The sequence below is a fragment of the Vanderwaltozyma polyspora genome, genomic scaffold (assembly GCF_000150035.1).
Source record: "Vanderwaltozyma polyspora DSM 70294 KpolScaffold190 genomic scaffold, whole genome shotgun sequence".
NCBI classification, from domain to species: domain Eukaryota; kingdom Fungi; phylum Ascomycota; class Saccharomycetes; order Saccharomycetales; family Saccharomycetaceae; genus Vanderwaltozyma; species Vanderwaltozyma polyspora.
Window position 1 is genome coordinate 3,172 of NW_001834463.1, and position 2,769 is coordinate 5,940.

Sequence of the window (2,769 nt, forward strand, 5' to 3'; positions counted from 1 at the left end):
AGAACAAGAAGTTACAGAGTTAGCTTCAAAAGTTTCTTCTTTTGCTATGAAACATGGGGTCCAAATAACAATTATAGCCAGTTGTCAAATACCATTTCGATTTGGATATCCTCTCAATAATTTTCATTTTTATAATTTGAATTCTTATGTCAGCGTTATCTTCTCTACGTCCTTTGTTAGTGTGGCCTCAAATATGATTACCTAACCCACATATCACGTAAATACAAACAAACATGTGACAAGCATGTGACCATATACATATCTGTGTCCCCCTCCCCCTCCTCCCGATTGGGAAAGAGACTGTCCTTCCACGAGAGGTAAAAGGCCGTCCGGCTGGCCAAATCTTGCCTTGCCATGTCCTCCCCTCTCTGTCTTCCTATCTTGTCCAGCTCAGCTCTTGTCCGGTTTGGGTAAACTATCAAAAACATCCAGATTCGCTCGCACCAAGAAAACCACGCAAGACACCACACCCGAAGACACGTTCTTTCTTGTTTTTGTGTTTTTTTACCAGATCTGGTATCCCGCCCACGTCCACACTCGCACTCGCACTCGAACTCGAACTCGGTGCGCAGAAAACGCGCAGAAAGCGAAGTGTTTTTTCGAGAAATGGTGGGAATGAACGGTGAAGAGACTAAAGCGCAGCCTAGAGCAGGGCACTGATTGCCAAAAGAAACGATGAGGTCTGTCTGACTGGAATGTAAGATGCTCTGCTCTCTGCACGATAGATTGACTGTTGGGAATTGAAACACAATTCAACTCAACTCAACTCGTTTCGAAGATGCAAAAAGACATTATGTACCGTACCCATTTCTTGGAGGTACATGCACACATCTATCTTTAATTGTAATTGTGTTCTTGCTCTTGCTCTTGCTCTTGCTCTTGTTATTGTTATTGTCCTAATACTAGTCCTACTCCAAGTCCAAATCAAAGTTTCACATTTGTATTTATATAAGTACAAATGTGAAACTTTGGGTATTTGATAAGTAGTGACCCATTCGGTTTAATGAGTCTCAACACCCTCCTAACACTCGGTATCTTCACTCTATAGGTCTCTAAACACAGTACAACACAACTGGAGTTCATCTGAAAACTACAATATAACAAAAAGCAAAAGCAAAAGCAAAGACAAAGGCAAATACTTATTACTGCATGTCCATGAGGAATCATTGAAACAAAAGATTATAATCACATAGCACATAGCACATAGCACATCTCAACTCAGCACAAATATGAGCTCTTTAATCTTATCCTCCTCAAACTCAACTAGTACAGATGGTTGTGTAGTTTGCCCGGATAAACCAGAATGCCCATCTTGTAATGACGACGAATTATGTGTTTTGACTCCAATGACTTGTTACTCATGTCCAACTACCTATTGTGCACAAAATACAAACAGCACCACTCTAGGAAACTCAACTAACAATGGTTCAAATTCAAATAATGGTTCAGGTCATAATGGTAGTGTCCCTGCCATCGTAGGTGGTGTAGTAGGTGGAATCGTCGCTTTATTCTTAATTGCAACCTATTTCCTATATAAAAAATATTGGAAACCTAAAAAAGATGCTGAGAGGAAAGAAGATAGCGATAAAAGATTGAGCAAACTATTAGGATCCGTGTACGACGGAGATCTGGAAGACCTTGAAGATGACGACGACTTGTTCTCAGATGATGACGACTTATTATCTGAAGATAACGATGAAGTACCTGATTTACCAGGAACATCCACACAGGGTCAATACGGTTCCACTCCAGCTAAATACTCACATTCAGGATTCATATCAAAGGGATCAAACATGATGCAACCTGGAAACCGTAGCAGTTCTTCTACCTTACATACCAAGGCTTCAAATATTTTACCAATCGCATATATACCTGGTGTAACTACTGTCGATGGTAGAGGAAGAACTGTTGTCACAAAAGCTTTCAAAAATCATGCTTTAAATACAACCGGTGATGTACGTTCTCATATTACATTGGGATCGTCTATCTTTGATAGTATCGACGGCGACTATTTGAATGATGATGATATCGGAAGTAGAAGAAGTGTATTGGAAAGCAATAGTAGTAGCAATAGTAGCAGCAATGGTTCTAAAAAGGGAAACAAGTCAAGTGAACAATTAACTACCGCAATTCGTGCAAGACCAAGATTAGTAAATATTAAAGAAAATGGAGAAGAAGGAGGAGAAGCAATTAGATCATCATCGGAGACAGGAGGATTAGGACTAGGAGACGACTTCATGGAAGGTAAAAGTTCTCAGTCAATGGGAGAAGGCAGTGATTACAACGGTGAACTCGACTTAACCGATGAATTCGATAGGGCGGAAGATGATGACAGTTTTGTTCTTGATGTTAAAATATGACGTAGGTTTACGAACAATCGTTTAATACTAAAGGCATGAAAGGACATAAAATAAAACAAAATTACACAAAATAAAATTAGATAGGTGATGTACATCTGAAGACACATTTCTACTATAATTGTCATTATTTTTATCATACATTCATCATAAAAAATAGCAATTGTACCAACTGGTTGATATAACACTACGTCCATTTTAGATCAGATCAGGACAACCGTTCAAAATTAATAATCACATTTACATAGGATATACATACATAACTGAACACATAGATACCCAAATATAAATATGGACAATAAGGGAAAATAATATATTATTGCAATACCTCTTTTAAAATAGTTTAGATATTAAGTTAATCATGACAGCAATGATGTCCCTGTGTGTGTGTCCTAAATACTCAATTTTATAG

General features: G+C 38.2%; 1 protein-coding gene across 1 annotated transcript; it reads left to right on the forward strand.

Moving 5' to 3' along the window:
- Positions 1-1,229: 1,229 nt before the first annotated feature.
- OPY2 (Opy2p) lies at positions 1,230-2,360 on the forward strand (the record flags this gene model as incomplete). Its single annotated transcript, XM_001642155.1, has 1 exon — positions 1,230-2,360. The coding sequence occupies one exon, from the start codon at positions 1,230-1,232 to the stop codon at positions 2,358-2,360; it is 1,131 nt and encodes a 376-aa protein (XP_001642205.1).
- Between the last annotated feature and the right edge of the window lie 409 nt (positions 2,361-2,769).